Genomic DNA, 17,907 nt, shown 5'->3' on the forward strand with positions numbered 1-17,907 from the left:
TGTACATCCATCTGTTCCTCAAAGGATTGTTTGTAAACAATTCACTGAGGGCTGATTGTTTAGGGCAATTTCTGCAACTGAAAAAAGAAAAAACCCAGCAATCAACTATAAATGCCACAGTGTGAGACAATCCTTCAATAAAAACCCTGTATGACTTAAGGATATTAACTTACATCAAAGAGAAAGCTTCCCTGATATACATAATGAATACGCTGCATTATTTTCACAGTTGTGCACTTAAGAACTCATGGGCACTTCCACAAGTTATCAGGTTATTCCAATATATGGGAATAATATGGTGAAAGATGAACCAGCTGCTGTTATCATTTATCAAAATAGTGCACTATTTAGATTTACAGTAATTTTGGATTAAAGGAAAATGATATTTTTTTAAAGCTTTTTTTAATCAGAGTTCAAAATACCTAATGGGAAAGAACATTTTGGAACAGAAAGAATATGCTGAAGCTCCATTTCAATTTTATGAGCAAGAATATCAAAATTTGATCAAGCGGTCACTTATTAGAAAAGTTGCACTTTCAAACAAAAGACTTACAGACCTACTAATGACGTACATCTGTTAAAAGTTTTATAATGGCTACAGTTCCACAGACACTTTTAGTTGGTGCACTCAGCACTGCTGAGTGAGTACTCCTGCCCTTTCCCTTGGGCCACCACAAATACTTGTACAGTTAAGTGGTTTGGAGAAATTGATTGGAGTTGAGAATCAGCCTCTTTTCTTCCAGAATAACAGATGCTCAAATTGGTTCACTACACATCTGCAGGAACAGTTATGCAAGCAAAAACCCAAAGATCCTACTCCCAGCCCCATGCTCCTGTCACTTACGTTAGCTCCAGCACTCCTAAGATTTCGGGATGGAATTTTTCAGCAGCAGTATGGATTTATCCTGAATTAAAGAAACTATAAACGTGGCTATGGTTGTACTGTTATTGCCAGTTACAGAATCATGCAATAGATAAGGCCACTAAAGTGACCCAGGTTAAAAATAAACATCTATTTCTCTCCCCTCTTTTTTGGAAATTCTACACACACACCCCCGTTAGGTTTTGGGTTGGTTTTTTGACTCTCAGAAGTTTTTTGGCCAAGAGACATCACACACTGAACACTTAGATCATAGCAGACTTCATCAACTGTTCTCTTTCTTGCCTGGAGGCTTGCTATCCAGTCCTACAATCAGATGTGTAGACTACACTTCCTAAAAATATGGGTTTACATTCTATTTTGTTCCTTTTATTAAAATTCTAGCATTACTAGAATTAAAACAGGGCTTTCTTGGGTCTCTTGGCTGTCTTCTAGCTGCAAGATCTGTAAAAGGTAATAGTACAGGTACATCAGAACTGCTGGAAAAGTAAGCTAAAACTTATTACTTAGCTCCTCAGGAAAAGAGAACAGGAGGGCAATCATCAGGAAGGCCATGCTACAAGTCCTGGCATTTTACAGAGCACATCCCATGAGACAAAAAGAATGTCAGAAGCATGGATAGATCTGGAAAAGGTACAAGTTGTCAAGTCCTTTAATTCTGTATTTCTAAGAAGAAAGACTTCTTCCCTCATAGTAAATATCCCTCTGGATTTGTACAAGTAGCAACCTTCAACACACAGTTTAGTTCCAGGGACACTGGAGAAAGAATTTGAAACAAGATTTCAAGATTTATCTAGATCTGTTCCTGAAAGTTCTATGAATAACAGTATAACAACAACACAGTATGTACTGCAGAGCAGCTGGCTATGATTTTGCTAAATTGTTGAAAGATACAGAAAATAGTTACTTGACTTAGTAATTAAATTCTTAGTTTGACTTCTACTATGATTTGTCGACACGTGAAACTGAACAATGATGAGATCTGACCCTAAGCCAGATCATCTTCCTGTGATTTAACTATAGTTTTGAAAGAATGAACAAAAAACCTCATACTAACCGTATTTGAAAATATACAGGCAAATTCCATTTGTTGTTAAAGCTGTGGTAAGAGGGATGAGATCTTAACCGTTTCACGCTGGCCTGGGAGCCACACTGTCGTTCAAATTTCCGTACAAAATCCATACTAGTTGTGTACTTCTGCAGAAAGAGAATGAGCATTCTGATCACACGCAAGGTCCCAGCAAACAAGGAAGACCACCAGCCATTCAGCAGAACTCTTGTATCACACTACAGTTAACCTGGAGGTTCAGAATGGGCTGACACTGTGCTCCATCACCTAATTATACAAGGCTAAAATTCCAGCTTGCAACGAAACCAAAACCAGTTAACTAGGAGATGTTATTCTATGATAAGAAAAGCTAGTGGCAGAACACTTCAAAAAGCATAAAATTGTTCAAGTACCCTGAACAAGCAGAACTCAGAGAGATGCATCAGTATTTCTGAGCTGAATCACTGGGGTGGAACAACAGTGCTGCACAGTACTAAAAACAGTCTCAGTCACAGGAGATAAAGGGACATAACAAATGTAAATAATCAGGAACAAAACCCAGAAGTACACATCACCAAACACACATGAGAATGAAAGCATGATATTTTTTTGTTATATAGGACCTGTATTATAGCAATTTCTAGAACTGTTTCCCTAAAAATATGCTTTGCAAATACCAAATATTTGCAGAACTTTAAACAATTTCAGATAAACTAAATTTATCCAGTGTATACTTCTAATAAGATGTTTACAAATAATATTAAGTCAGTTGCAAGCAAAGAGAAATTACATTAATCCTCAAATGCACTGTGGACTTACTCTCAACAGTAACTTACTGTTGCTGAAAATAATGAAATAATAAATCAAACACAAAGCAGAAATCCAAACACTTCAGCGAAAACCAGTAGCAAAACAGTGCATAAAAATGCTATTCCACACAAAACAAACATTGCTAACAGAACAGAAAGGTTACACAAATCAATTTAAAATCAAAATACAGCTTCAGTTAAAATCTGCCTCTCTGCAATGAAAAACAGTTTGGCTTATGTGCAAGTTTCTTCTATTAAAAAAAAAAAAAAAAAGAAGACTGCCACAAAACCTAACACACATTAAGCCACTGCTGAATTAATGAAATAAGGCTGACTGAATCTCTTGATGCTTCTGACTTCATTGCAACAAGAGCGGCAGTAGGGCTGTAGCAGCAAGGCTTTTACCACAATCCAGGGCACTACACCAGGGATGTTTTTTGCCTCTTCTGAATGCTAAGGCATTCTCAGGAGAAGCCCCCGAGTTGCTGCTTACAGGTTCTGCTCTCAGAAACTCTCCTGCAAACATAGGACGTGTGCTGGGAAGTGATTTGAGACAGCCAGCATGGGTTCACAAGGGCAAGTCCAACCTGACCAACCTAGTGGCCTTCTATGATGGAGCGACTACATCAGTGGCTACAGATGTCCATAAGGCCTTTGACACGGTCCCCCAAAACATCCTCCTCTCTCAACTGTAAAGGTATGAATTTGACGGGTGGACTGTTCAGTGGATGAGGAATTAGTTGGAGGGTTGCATCCAGAGGGTAGTGGTCAATGGCTCAATGTCCAGATGGAGATCGGTGATGAGCGGTGTCCCCTCAGGGGTCCATACTGGGACCGGTACTGTTTAACATCTTCATCAATGACACGGACAGTGGGATCAAGTGCACCCTCAGCAAGTTTCCGGACAACACTGAGCCGAGTGGTGCAGTTGACACACCTGAGGGACGGGATGCCATCCAGGGGGACCTGGACAGGCTCAAGAAGTGGGCCCATGTGAACTTCATGAAGTTCAACAAGGCCAAGTGCAAGGTCCTGCACCTGGGTCAGGGCAACCCCCAGCATCAATACAAGCTGGGGAGATGAAGAGATTGAGACCAGCCCTGCCAAGAAGGACTTGGGGGTACTGGTAGATAAAAAGCTGGACATGAGCTGACAATGTGTGCTCGCAGCCCAGGCCAACTGTATCCTGGGCTGCATCAGAAGAAGAATGGCCAGCAGGTCAAGGGAGGCAATTCTGCCCCTCTGCTCTGCTCTGGTGAGACCCCACCTGGAGTACTGTGTCCAGCTCTGGAGCCCTCAGCACACAAAAGACATGGACCTGTGAGAGCGGGTCCAGAGGAGGGCCACAAAAACAATCAAAGGGATGGGAAACCTCTCCTATGAAGAAAGGCTGAGAGAGTTGGGGTTGTTCAGCCTAGAGAAAAGAAGGCTCCAAGGAGACCTTATTGCAGCCTTTCAGTAATTAAAGGGGGCCTACAGGAAAGATGGGGACAAACTTTATAGCAGGGCCTGTTGCGATAGGACAAGGGGTAATGGTTTGAAACTAAAAGAGGGCAGATTTAGACTAGATCTAAGGAAGAATTTTTTTACAACGAGGGTGGTAAAACATCAGAACAGGTTGCCCAGGGAGGTGGTAGCTGCACCATCCCTAGAAACATTCAAGGTCAGGTTGGACTGAGCTCTGAGCAACCTGATCTAATTGAAGATGTCCCTGCTCATTGCAGAGGGGTTTGGACTCAGTGACCTTTAATGGTCCCTTCCAACCCAAACTATTCTATGACATGGGCATGCTTTTGTGTTGTGTATCTCAGCAAGTTCATAACTTTAAAGATATAATTAGAACACATTTTTCTTGTGACATGGCAGCTTCAGTGTGTCAAGACGGTATTCTGGAAATTGCACACAAAGGCTTTTAAGTAACTACTTTTATCCCAACGTGGCTGTGTCTATAACACAATGGAACCATAAAAGGTATGAGGGTTAAATCAAAAATCCAGATTAGTGCTCTTTCAGGCCTCCTTTTTTAGATAATAAATCCAGCACTGTAAAAAAGACAAACAAGCCATTAATGCTCTGCTACCTTAAGTATTAGTCAGAGATATAAACCAAACACTCTGAAAAGACCTACCACTTTCAAAATAGAAGACAACTCAAGAGACATTTATCTAGTTATCTATAACATTATATCCAAGAGAGGGAACTAACTGCAAGATTGGTTCCCATTTCAGTTTCTAGGATTGGATTGTTGACCGCATTAAGTTATTTAAAAGAAGCTAAAGTAGGAAACAAAATGGACCAATTTTCAGAGGAATCTAAACTTAAGTCTCAAATGAGTGTTTAGGGATAAAAGAAGTACTCTCTTCAAATGCCTGTAAAGCTACAAATCTGGCTCAGAAATAAGGGCACAACAACTTGAAACCATTTAAAAAAAAAAATCTGCCCAGGTAAATAGTTGTTTTAACATACATGCTTAAGACTGCCAGTCTGATTTCTACAGGATTAAAAAAAAATAAAAATATTTTCCATTCCCCTCCTCTACATCTAAAAACCTCCTAACAGATAATATTGCATATTCAAACTTTTTAGCATGAAACCTATACATATGCAAACAAACCTGGAGAAAAAGTCTTCTGTATTTCTATCAGCCCAGAAAACAGAGATAGAAGATTACTGTCTAAAATCTGTGTTGCATTACTTGGATTGTCAGCAGTGCAGAAAATGTTAAAGGTTTTTTTCCCCTCCCTCTTAATTCAGAACTACCCCTATTAGTCTTCAGGTAGACATAATAGCATTTTTACACTTGGCATTTCAACTTCATACTGATTTTTAGATTAAATGTTTTAACGATTTAGACTCCGAGTCACTTAAGTAGTCAAAAGCAGCCTGGAAAGTACTTTAGACTTACTACATGATTTACTTGAAATTCATGGGGGGTGCTGGGTCTTTATGGTTTTGTTTGTGTGTTGTTTTTTTCTTAATAAACACAATGTCACTGCTGGTCAGTATCAGCTTAATATAAGATGACAGCCTTTTAAAAATAATTCATTTAAAACAGCAAACCCAGCTCTTCTGAAAATAAAATATATTCTTGTGTAAACAAAACAGCACAGACATGAAATCCCAGCACAGCTCACAATTTGCAGTATGCAAGGCATTAGGTGAAAGCTTGAAGAGTGACTGAAACTTTATGGGAAACTAACTATTCTCACAGGGAAGGGAGAACACCCTACAGTGTTGTTTGCATGGCATTACCACAACTTTCTTCAACATCCATTTCATTTGCTCCTTATTCAGAGCCAGCCCCGCAAACAGTCAATGTCATGCCTGCCTGCCTTCCACTATTCCAGGTATCTGTACAAGAGATCTTAAATTCCAAGAAAAACAGAAGTATTTTGCAAAAGCAGTTTTGCATGAACACAGGAAGAATCATCTGCCTTGTAAATCTCCATCAGCAATCCAACATTTTCAAGTCATTTGTCCTGATCTGCCTACTATGCCTTCCTTCAGACAATTTATCACTGCCTGCCATCTCCATCTTGAAAATAAAAGGTTTCACACTAATCATAAGTCAAGTTGCAAGGAAAAGAAAAATCCAAACATGTCAGCAATCATGGTTGAATACAAGACAGGCAGGACATGAAGAAAAGCAGAAAACTCTTGTGACATACTAACAAAGTACTGCCAGAGCCAATCTTCATACTAGACCAAGAAATCTGTTTCAACATTAGTAAGAGATGATGTTTCAGATGCAGAGCAGCACTGCCAATGATGAAAATACAAGAGCAACAAGTACTTTAAATTCATTTTATAATGCAAGCTTGCTTCATAATTGATTGCAATACCAGAGAAAATACTTCTTTTATGTTCTAAACCTTGTCATACTGCCTCCAAGTATTTTTATTTCTTTTAGTTAACTTGTGTTTCTAATCACAACAGAATCTGCAGTGCTGAAAGAGAGCAAAAGCTAAAACAAGCAAGTCAACCAAAGAAATTTTTTTAACTTTCCCATAGTATAGGGCAAGTTGTAACCAAGGTATTGAATTAAAATGACAGCTCTTCCTATACAGAAGTCCCAGTCTTGGGTGAACATTGGAGTTGTCCACTCCTGCCTTCATTTATGTTGCAATTCTACAATTAAGAAAGAACCTCTACTCCCAAAACAAATACTAAGACCAAATTCACGTGACTAAATGGCTTCCAATAACTTCTGTATGAGTTTTCCTGACAAACTTGAGGGGAGAATTAATTACTATGAAAATTAAATCAAGAGATTTGAGATAACCTCCTCTTCTGAGCCATGCAACAACATGAATTTACACAAAAGCAGCAGGGAAAAAAGCTAGAGAACGTGACTCATTTCAATTCTTGTGTGTGTCAAAGGAACCACAAATGGAAAAAATTAAAATTAATTACCTCATGAAACACATCTGGGTTTCCAGGGTTAAACAGGGATGGCAATTTCTCTTCTAAACCATGTACTATTTCTGGCCACACTGAATTCACTAAGAAATCATATCCAGGAACAATATCTGCTTTTTCACTGAAAAAAAAAAAAAAAAAATTGCAATTATTCCATGGTTACATTTTACCAGCAGGGTTCTATTTGGAGGCAGGGATAACTAAAGAGACATGCATTGCATTAGACAAAACATAATTTAAGTGGGTTTGGTTGTTTTTTTTTCACATAAGTATGCTGATTCTCTTAACCAATTCATCCTTCCAGGTTTCATATTTGATCCCACAGTCTCATCAAATGCAAGGTATTTCTTTAATAACGCTAAGTATTTTAAAATTGTATCAGTTATATATTTTGCAAGTGTATTCTGGAAAATTAGTACATTTCATCCGAGAACTCCTTTTTCTTACTTGCTATTTCAAGTTTTAACAACTCTAAATTTCAAAGAGGTACCAAAGAGGAGTAATGTGACTAATGCAATGAAAAGAAGCAAAACTTTCATAACTGTTCCAAGCTGTCTTTATACATGATATTGTGCTTCAAAGCAAAAGATTAAAAGCTACCTTGATTATGAAAATTTATAAATTGAGAGCAGAAGAGATACAAGCATTTAATTCCAGTTCAGTACACCACAGTACAAAGCAGAAACATTCCATTATTAAGAATAAAGATTAAAACTTGCTGAGGGATTAAAAGAATTGAAATGTTAGTAAAACTTAGGAGTCATAAAAAGCTCAGCAATGGATGACTAATTAGAAAAGTAATTCTGCAGTCCCTAGGGGTTACATCCATAGTTCTGCTAATTACAGCAGTCTACTATATTAACCAGCCTGCAAACAGATGAATAAATGGACACAATTCAGTAGACCTGAATTATTTAAACTTCAAAACAGGCAATTTAATTGCATAAGGAATTAAGCACTTTTGGAGAAGACAGAGGAAGCACTACACAAATCAATTAAACCTGTAGTTCCAGTACATGCAATAAATCAGTCAAACCTCTGGGGATCACCACCACTTTTCTGACATATGCTAACAACCTCACTTTTGAACTTATATTTTCAAATAGCTTTATTATGCCCCTCTCCTTGGATGAAGTGTTCAATCACGTTTCATGGATTAAAGTATTCTCCTTTCCTCCTCTGAAGGTCTGGGCCACAGCAGCAAGAAAGTTTGTTCACAGTTTTGTTTTGAAAAATCAACATGAGGAAGAAATCAATTTGACTATGAATCTTCAGGAAAGGCCAGATAAGTTGTTTGCTCATGGAAGCTAATTATGCAATGCATTTCAAAAGTATATAATACTTGCTGTAACTTTAGTGCAACCAAAAGAAAACCCAAGATATTTACCTCGAAATAGCTCCTCCTGTTACTTCACGCAAGAGACGGCAATGATGAGGAACAAACTCCAACAGTTTATTGTACATAGCCTGAAGGCCGTTAGGATGAGACTGAACGTACTGTTCCACAATCACCTGCCAGGAAGAGTTCAGTGTTAAGTGTCAGAAAAGTGAACATGAAATACTGTAATGTAAGACTCGCAGCCTACTCACTCAAAACTTGTAATGCTATAACCCTAAATATTGGGATAGCCGCTGTATTACTTTTTTATCATATAGTTTCCAAGTATAACTTGCCAGCTTGAATTATTACTTCCTTTAATGTTGCACTCTAACTGGCAAGATTGGCCATAAGAATGGCAATGAGCTCATTGCTTTTAAATGTTAGCCAATGTGTCTGGCTCCCCACCCACTGCACAGATCACTGTCCCCTGAAACAGTCTGTGAAGTTAAACAGTTGACTGGCAAAAGCTAAACAAACCTCAGAATAAAGCAGAAAAATTCTTCCAAATTGAGAGCTTGTTGGTCCAACCCCAGATGCAGTTAAGCCAATAGCCAAGAATCTTCTGTGACAATGCTAAGCCTTTAACACAGCTAGCAAAGCAGTTTGTCAGGACAGTACCTCATATCCAGTAAAAAGGGATAATCTCTGCCACAAAGAGAAGGCAGACAGTAGTTGGACAATACAGGAAAAGAATAGTAGCTTATATTTCTTGGTATTCTTCCACCTGTCTAAACACTTTTGCCTTTTGCTACATAAACAAGTAGAACGGTGCAGAAGTGGGGAAAGAAAAGATACTGAGAAGCAAAGATGACCTGACCCCCACTGTAGCAGTTGCTATGGCATTAGCAAGCACCCAAAGGAGGTCTGTCCTTAAGGAGAGAGGCCACCACCGTTCAACTCCCTCTCCCATCCAAAAAATCAGGAGCTGACTTTTTGCTTTGTAAATCTGTATGCATACAAAGTAAAACCAGAATAATTTTAAATGTTTCATTTCCAACAGCAGAAAACATCCTAATGACAGTGACATACAGCTCAGCTGTTATCAGACATACTACTCTTTTACTGGGAAGGGAAAGTAACAATTACATCTCTTGGTTGCTGAAGACATTACAGAGTGAACAAAAAGGTAATTTCTTTTCCCTGTACTAATTTAGAAGAACAACTCCTTCCGCAAAAGTTATACAGATTGACTTTTCACTTGCCTTGGTTGGCAACACCATGGCAAATGGCCACTAAATGGAAAAAGGAAGCACTAAAAAAAATACCTTAAGGTCACTTCTGCATTTATGTTCAGAAAGGCACATCAGTGTAAGAAAAGGCAATGTGTTATTGCCTACATGAATATATTCAATACTTTTACAAACAACATTCACATTGCTTTTATAGGTCTTAATAATGTTAGCTCCATACTATAAGTGGTTTTATTTTTCGTAAAATACCAGTAGAGAACTAACTGTTTTAAATATCCTGAAAGCAGAGAAAAGCATCTCACATCATAACATCCTTCTCATGCTTTACTGAGCAAAGAGAATGTTATAAAATATCTCAATTTAAAGAGAAACGGCAGTAAAAGAAAATCTTGACAGCAAAGGGAAAGATACATCAATAGCATAACTTGGAACTCACAGCCACTGAAAAGTGCTATTTATTACAGAGGCAACAATGAGGGAAAGATCTATGCTGCCTTCTGTTAACATGCACAAATTCAAACAAGTGTACATTTGCAATCGCCAAGGCAGCTCTTGTACTTTACAATTTTTGCTCCCCCAGGAGCAGAAAAACTAATACTGCTGAAAGACTCACAACGCTAGTTTTAGAACAACAACTTTATAGCCCTGACACTGGCCCAGTTTAACAACTTCTCTAAGGACAGTGCATTTCACGCATTTATTAAATACTCTGACAATCTACTGAAAGCCACAGAAACTTCCTGCAACAGGGCAGTCAGCTAGCACCAGTAAGTATATTGTAAAAGGGCGCTTATTCAGACCTCAGTAGAGAACAAATATCCTCTGAAATGATATGGAATCATTACCTGATCTGGACATAATTCCCAACATACTGATGAAAAGGGTCAAAAGAAGTCTTGGTATTATAGCAACATTCAGCACATTCATTAAAGATGTAACAAACCTGTTTTATCAAGTCATTTCAAACACTATTGACTATCAACTATCTTAAAATGAATTTTTAGATTTTTACTTGAAGCTTGAAACTGGAGCTACCACAATATATTTGCAGGCCCTTAAAATGTCTTCAGTGGCACCTGCAGGTGTGCTGACATACAAGAAAAATTGAGTGTAACTGACTGACTTTTTAACTGCTACACTGTTGCGGCAGGTTACCATCGGAAGGTTTTTTTGGAGGAATTACATTATCATCAACCACAACAAAAAGGAAAAAAAGTAGTATAGACTAGTCACCAACTGTTCAGGCCAGAAGAACTGGTAAGAACAAACAGCACTACAAAAAAGTGAGGAATCATTTTACAGGTAGCAGCAAAAGTTGCACAGTCAAAAGAATTAGCAGAAAGTCCCCTTATTTCAGAAAATCCAATAAGTACTTTGTGGTTGGTCCAACTTATTACTGTAAGCTGATGGCATACTAAAACCAATTTCTCATGAATTGGGAAACTGGCCATCTGACACATTTTTCCCCACCAGACAACAGCAAGTGCTTCTCAAACAAACACTTGTTCCTGCTCCTGGTAATGTCCTGGTACAGATAGGAACTGCAGAAACTGCTTCTTCATACAATGGGAACAAAAGGACATTGCATCAAGAACTATTTTTGCTGCATTTGCCTGCTACTGAGCCAGACATGAAGAAATGCAAACCCCAGACCTGATCCGATTTCCACAGATGCACCCCGGTCCAGAAAAAACTGGATTTTACTCTAGTCATATGCTTGGTTTAAGGTTTGTCTTTTGGATTCCTCACCCCAAGAAAAATGTAGGTGAGAAAAAGAATTCAAACCAGATTTAACCTGAAATTGGTGACAGATGGATACAGAATTCCTCCACCCATTTTTCTTAAATAGCAACAACAAACAAATAAACATTGTATTGGGGCTCAGTTCTCCTGCTGTCTCCACAAAGGCATTTCAAAGCTGCTAGAGAAAGCTGGAGGTTAACAGGAAAAAACCCCCCATGTTTGCAAATCAACTAATTTTCTTAGGATTCTTAATTTTTATCTTACCTCATCTATATAAGGTTTTACAAGCACTTGACCAACTAGTGCCTCTGCATCTCGCGTTTTGTCAATTGTTGCGTAAGTGCGAAGACAGTGACGTATTATGTCAACATTTGAAGTTTGAAGGCCTTCCAAGAGCAGCCCTTCCAGAGACTGCTGCAACATAGCTGTTATTCCAGCTATACGCTATGAAGGGAAACAAAATACAGTAATAAAAACCCAAAAGCAGTGTCCTTGCCATCATTGCTGAAGAAAATTTTTCCAGAAATACCTAATTCAGCTTTCCATTTTCATTTCAAAGGTGCAGTTTTGACAACTGTCACCATTAAATGAACATTAACACAAGCTTAATGGGTTAATGACGCTATTTAACACAGTATTTATTATAATACAGTTAAAAGGCAGTTATTTTCCTCTATATGTTTTAGGTTAAACAGTAACTTATCTAAGGTCCCCTTTATCCTGAAGAAATAGGTCAGTAATTGTTCCTTCACAATAAGTCACCATGGATAACAACTGTGGCATCTACCCCTCACAGTCAAAACCTAAAATGACAGTGTGTTCCCAGCACTACTTGTCAAATTACTGCAAACCAAAGACGTTGAGTGACACTTGCGGAGGGTGGGGGGGAGAAGACATGCCACTAGATTCCTTCTGGCTTCTGCCAAACAGCTGCTTCAGTCAACATACATTTTCCCATTTGGTAACCACTTTTCCCCATCTCCTGCAACATCTCTTCCACTAGATCCAACTCATTGCTACATTACCTGCAGATACACTCCTGGCCCAAGACAATCACTCACAACTCTATATTTAAAGCAAGTTTAGCAATACACATTAATTTAATCACAGCTGAACTACCAATTTAATGAGTTAAATTTTTTCTCTAGCCTTTTGCATGCTATATTGTGTCCATTCATCCTAAAATGGTTCTTTAAATAGCCACAGAATTTGTTCTGAACATACAAAGCCCTAACCCAATTGCTGACTAGTCACGAAAACTACGATCTGATGACCCTTAGCAACAACAGGTACAGGACAGAAGCCATGGCAAGCATCTTTAAGGAACCACATGACAAAGTAACAAAGGTCCTCCCACCATAAATACTACCCCGTTGCTCACACTTCTGTTGCTATCCATGTTTGATAACTCAGTGGCCAGAACAGTCTTGTAAACTGCCCATGAATCAACATGGTACCATGGAGTCTTGAGCTGAAACATGTTCATATGGCCAACAGACATACATAGTGAAAAACCGGAACTATGAACCTTTGCAAGCCATCAAAAATGTCAGCTCCTTGCTACTCAGCTCAAAGCATTACCCCATCTCCATATCCCCATTATTCATACTATCTACCTTTAGGCACCAGTCTTCATTTGTTCCTGCTCTCCAATGAATAGAAAGAAGAAAAAAAAAAAGTTCACTTCATCTTTTACAGCAGGCAGTTATTGCAAACAGGATATTAAGGAAATCAGCCTACCAGCCTGAACAGCCACAGTCAGGCAACAAATTTCACCAAAGCACAAAGTCGAATATATTCAAGCCAGCCACTCTGTACACACATGCCACTTATATTCTGGTCTCTACACTGCAGCTAACAAAACCAACATACATCTCTAGAATTAGGCTTCAATATCGGCAAGCAGACAAACTGCATGACACGTTAGGCTGACAAAAACATCTGTTGTATTCCCTACTCTTATTCTAAGTAATTTATCCTAAAGAAGTTAACAAACAGAGCATAAACCCTCAGAAGAAGCAATACTTCTAGTCAACTGATAAAAATGACCTCTTGAAACTCATTTTCCCCCATAAATTAATTCAATAAAACTCTGTGGTAACAGGCATTTGTCTTCCACTTATATTGGTTTTGCTTTGATCCTACAAGTATTAAGCTGGCTACAATGCAACACTTACTGGTCTCACTTTGTCCAAAAGGGGCATTCCTTTGCTTTGTACTGCATGAAATTGCAGTTGATTAAATTCCGTGGCAATTCTCTCTAAAACCTGTCCAGTTAAAAGTGGGCTAGAAGAAAGATGATACAAAATGAGAATACAGTTAAATCCTTTCAAATCAACTCACTTTCATCTGCAGCGGCTAGATAAAGTTCTCCCGCAATTTTTGTGGTTTAATCTAAATATTTGGAATTATTACTACAATTATTGCAATCATGCAATAGTAGTCTGGAAAAGACTACATGATTAGAGTTGTTTTGGAGCTACTAAGATATGAAGTAGGTGAAGCAGAAGCTGAGGGGAACATAAGAAGCTGCCTGAATAGTATGAAGCACTTGCTTTCTATATGGTAGTGCTGCTTATTGCCACATGAAAAGGCAGCCTTACAGCTCATACTGCAGTAAGTGCTCTTCACCATCCAGATTTGCTTCTTATTTCCCTTTTTTGTCATGTGGTAAAACTAATGACAGCTATCTCTACAGAGACAGACCTACCCTTCTCAGGTCTATATAATTAGCCAAATTTTCAGCGTACAATCTTGCTTCAAAACATGATTCTGCAAAGAGCCTCACCCTGACTGAAAACATTTGCATGTGCTTTGTCCCTCTAGGTATCAACTTATTCTTTTACCTCCCTCAACTCATTACAATGTGATCCAGTGCACTAAACTGAAGAGACAGTCACACATTCAAAAAGGTTCATGAAATTGTATTTCTTCCTCCAGCGTAATTCTCACTTGCATCCCAGTCAATTGTTTCAAGTGCATAGCTGGTACCTCAGCTCCAAAACTGGCTGAAAGACATCTTCCAAACCTCAGCAAAGCAGAGGGAGAAGACACTTTCCACGGAGTTGTTAAAAAACAAAACTTGTGAGTCTGACTGGCATTTGTCACAAACTTCCTTTCTACCAGAAGCATTACATGTGTGGCTTGCCTGCCTCAGGCTATTCTTGCAACAGCCTTTTCAGTTATACATACGCAGGGAAAACAAGAAAAACTATTTCCCATTTTACTTCCAAATGACATTGAAATACACTGTACTGTAGAGAGTATATCAGACATGACAAGACTGTGACTGCCAAGAAAAAAAAAAAAATTGCATGCAAACTTCAAAAAGCACACGTTTACTGAAAGCATTACAAATAATTCAGAACTTTAGAAGCTGTTTCCTATTCTGTGAATGATTAGTTTGCAGAACACTAAACCTGAGAAAATATGAAAATAAGTCACTTATTCCAGCAGTTACATTTCTAAAGACATATCCTAAAGCTTGTAAATTCATCTACACCAGTACCATGAAATTAAGTTAGCCTCATCGATTACAAACAAAACCAAACATTTACATATTTTTTACCTGTTTCCCTCTAATGAGGACAATTCTTTAGTGCCTTGGGAATGTAGAATCTTCTCAATTTTCTCAACAGACTGAATAACATGAATAAGTCTCAGGACACACATCTGTAATGAAAAAAAGGTATTTTATGACTGACCCCTATCCCAATTTATGTTACCTAACAACCTGAAGATATTTAGGATGGTTTTTTCCTTTTTTTTTTTTTTTTTGCTGGTGTTGTCTCCCTCCATCTTAATACTTGAGTCATGTCTCAGTTGAAGTATTGCTCACATAAGTCCATAAAACCCCACAAATGATGTTTGTCAGAAATGTAGAACTTATCCTATTTTTACCAAGTTAAGCACAAAGACAAATGTTATAGTTCCCCCCCATATCGAAATTAAACTGCTGTATTTCAATTATATTCATATATTCATAATAAGGAAATTTATATACTACTACAAGCAGAAACGTGAGTAATTGTAATTAAAGAAGCCAACCAAACCAAAACATAGATGTTTTTGGCAAATAAAGTAAAATAAAGATTTATGATCAACTAGACACTGTAAAAATGAAGTCTGTCAACAAAAACTTTAATCATTATTTTTACAAGTGCAAAATCCTGCACCGTGTGAATCTAGACAGCCTAAAGCTTTTACAAATTCATTTTCTCAAGGTTAATGGCAAAACCAAAAGTTGTCCTAATGAGGATCTTTCCAAGATAATAGTGTGTCCATTGTACCTTTTTTCTTCTAATATCTTCCTGTTTAGTCATTCGGTCATCAACTGCTTGAATTCCTTCACTGACACATGACTTAAGACTCTATGAGAGAAAAAGTCAGTATGAAAAGTTGGGTTTTCACTTAAGGTTTAAAAAATCTTTTAACTCAAAAATCAAAACTTAAAACAGGAGACAGATTAATAAGAATACAGGACAAATAAAAGCTACAGTACATCAACTACCTTCTAAGTGAAAAAAAAAAACAAACCCAGAAATAAGACTGAATCACTGAAAGTATAACCTGCTCCTAAAGTACTACCACAACAAGTATCATTATTTGAGCCAGAAGCATTCTTTTAGTACCTTACAAAGAACAAACCACCTTTCACCCAGAAATAAACAATAAAATCACTATGATTTTATGTCTTGAAACTGGAGTTATAAATCAGATTTAAGTAGCATTTTTCACATAATAATTATTTCTCTATGCTAACTGTGAACCTATTTTCTGTTTTAGACATCAAGGCTAAGAATTTGGACGCACATTTACGCAGCAAACAACCCCTCGAACCAGCTGCCAAGATGAACAAAAACTGCCCTTCACTAAATACCAAGTCACTGTGGAAGAGTCAGAATAAGACCAACCCTCAGGTGGGTGATCTTTTATGGTTAAACCACAGGACTGAGCAAAAAAAGTCCTCAGTAGGACTGTGTTGCATCCCATTTATTTACTACCATCTTTAAGTTACTCAAATATTAAAACAGTTCAATATTTCACCTTATACTTGTCTTGCAAGAGTCCATTCATTTATCACAGTTAAGAAATCCTTTATCTCTTCATTAAAAGGCACTACAGAAAATGTAAATTTACTGCAACTACTTGAAAATATGCCTCTTGTACTACTGCTATAAGAAGTCAATCTTCAAAGAGAAATTTATTATAATAATTATTAACATGAATAAAAGACATTCCATGTATCATATGAAAGTGAGCTGAATTTTACCAAGCTGTGTATAGTGATTGTTTTGAGCGTACCATAACTTCTTCCTTTAACTGTCCCAAGGGTACTGAAAGCTGATTAAGGGCCTTGTCCATACCAACCTAAAGAAATTACCATAAAAACATTTAAAACTTTTTTGATTAAGTTCATATGTGGATTACTGACACAGCCTACCATTTTACAGATACTAAAATAGAACTGAGAAATTATACCTCCCTTTATAGTCTCCAGTTTTAAGTGCAATGCAAAAATACATTACCTCAAATATAGGGATACAGATATCAGATTACTTGTCACACAAAGCCAAAAATGAAAGAAAACTTCGACCTATGGAAGTTTTTCTTCCAACAAAAATGTTAAATCTCACTCTTTGAACCTATATAATTGGAACCTGGATGAACTGGAGTAAAAGAGCAGGAAACACAGTGCACAAGACATTTTAATATGAAAATGCTTAAAATTTTCAGTCAAGTGGGTTGGTTTTTTTTAAGATATACTGACTGTATGGTAAAATTAAAGATTCCGAAAAGAACCCCTCAGAATGGCCAATTTTAATGATTTATTTCCTTCAATTTTACAACCGCTAGCAGTTTTTAAAAAAAAGTTTGCCTTGAGTCTAACTTCCTAATGAACTGACTTTTTTTAAGACAAAAAAGCATACCTCTAAAACATTTATTATGGGCCAATAGCAATTCTGTATAGTAGCTATATTCCCCAATAATGCTCTTTCAGAAAGTTTCTCTCAGTGCAAGAGGTCACAGTTTAAGATGTCTTAAATCTAATAACGCCAAAATACAAGCCACATACTTCTCACATGAAAAATAAAAATCACATTAAAACTTGTTAAGTCTGAACTACATAGTACAACTTAATAAGACTTACCAGATTTGTTGAGAGATTAACAAAATCTGCATAGTCCTTATTTATGAGTTCTACCATGGCAGTTTTAAGGAGTTTGTAATAGAGCTCCAGATCCTCTCTGAGCTCTTCCAACTGCACACGTTTCCTGCAGTCTGATACAAAGTGATCAACATCAAAATCCGGCTGAAAATTAAAGAGGAAAGAGAGAAAGATGTAAGATAAAAGTTCAAACCAGGAACACACCCCACCCCCAAAATAAAGTATTCCATATGCCAGTGAGCTGACCAAACTGAAGTACTGGGGGGGG

The 17,907-nt window shown here is 37.5% G+C and overlaps 1 protein-coding gene across 1 annotated transcript in view; it reads right to left on the reverse strand.

Annotated features, from left to right (window-relative positions):
• Positions 1–17,907, reverse strand: part of COG2 (component of oligomeric golgi complex 2) — a 32,632-nt gene that overhangs the window by 12,993 nt on the left and 1,732 nt on the right. Inside the window, exons 2-10 of the mRNA XM_009891156.1 lie at positions 17,622–17,783; positions 16,775–16,840; positions 15,760–15,840; positions 15,039–15,142; positions 13,648–13,756; positions 11,735–11,914; positions 8,544–8,668; positions 7,151–7,277; positions 1,938–2,077 (exon numbers count right to left, since the gene is read on the reverse strand). Of these exons, the coding sequence (XP_009889458.1) occupies positions 1,938–2,077; positions 7,151–7,277; positions 8,544–8,668; positions 11,735–11,914; positions 13,648–13,756; positions 15,039–15,142; positions 15,760–15,840; positions 16,775–16,840; positions 17,622–17,783 (1,094 nt within the window). The remainder of the gene's footprint in view (positions 1–1,937; positions 2,078–7,150; positions 7,278–8,543; positions 8,669–11,734; positions 11,915–13,647; positions 13,757–15,038; positions 15,143–15,759; positions 15,841–16,774; positions 16,841–17,621; positions 17,784–17,907) is intronic.

This window comes from Charadrius vociferus, unplaced genomic scaffold (genome assembly GCF_000708025.1).
Source record: "Charadrius vociferus isolate BGI_N301 unplaced genomic scaffold, ASM70802v2 scaffold78, whole genome shotgun sequence".
In the NCBI taxonomy this organism is placed as follows: domain Eukaryota; kingdom Metazoa; phylum Chordata; class Aves; order Charadriiformes; family Charadriidae; genus Charadrius; species Charadrius vociferus.